We start from the raw sequence: 214 nt of genomic DNA, 5'->3' as shown, positions 1-214 counted from the left end.
AGCATTGGGGTGCTGGGGACCACCTTGAGTCTCAGCCTGCGTCCCCTTGTTCGCTGCAGGTGGCTGGTACAAAGGGCCCAGGTTCTCCAGGCTCCGGGAAGACCGGATGATTTTTACTAGCTCTCTGGCAGCTTTTGCCCATCTTTGGGGTATGTGCCCTCCCCAGCTCTCACATAGCACCTGGGGGAGCGGGACAGGCTTGGTGGGGGGGGTC

At 61.2% G+C, this 214-nt stretch overlaps 1 protein-coding gene across 1 annotated transcript in view; it reads left to right on the top strand.

Moving 5' to 3' along the window:
- LOC104168312 (protein eva-1 homolog C-like) overlaps window positions 1-214 on the top strand; it is a gene marked incomplete at its 5' end in the record, with an annotated part of 8170 nt that overhangs the window by 6924 nt on the left and 1032 nt on the right. Inside the window, one exon of the mRNA XM_009708875.1 lies at window positions 60-149. Coding sequence (XP_009707177.1) covers window positions 60-149 — 90 coding nt within the window. The remainder of the gene's footprint in view (window positions 1-59; window positions 150-214) is intronic.

Source organism: Cariama cristata, unplaced genomic scaffold, assembly GCF_000690535.1.
Source record: "Cariama cristata isolate BGI_N322 unplaced genomic scaffold, ASM69053v1 scaffold6411, whole genome shotgun sequence".
Taxonomy (NCBI): Eukaryota; Metazoa; Chordata; class Aves; order Cariamiformes; family Cariamidae; genus Cariama; species Cariama cristata.
The sequence above is the reverse complement of the archived record's forward strand: the minus strand, read 5'-3'. Positions and strand labels throughout refer to the sequence as shown.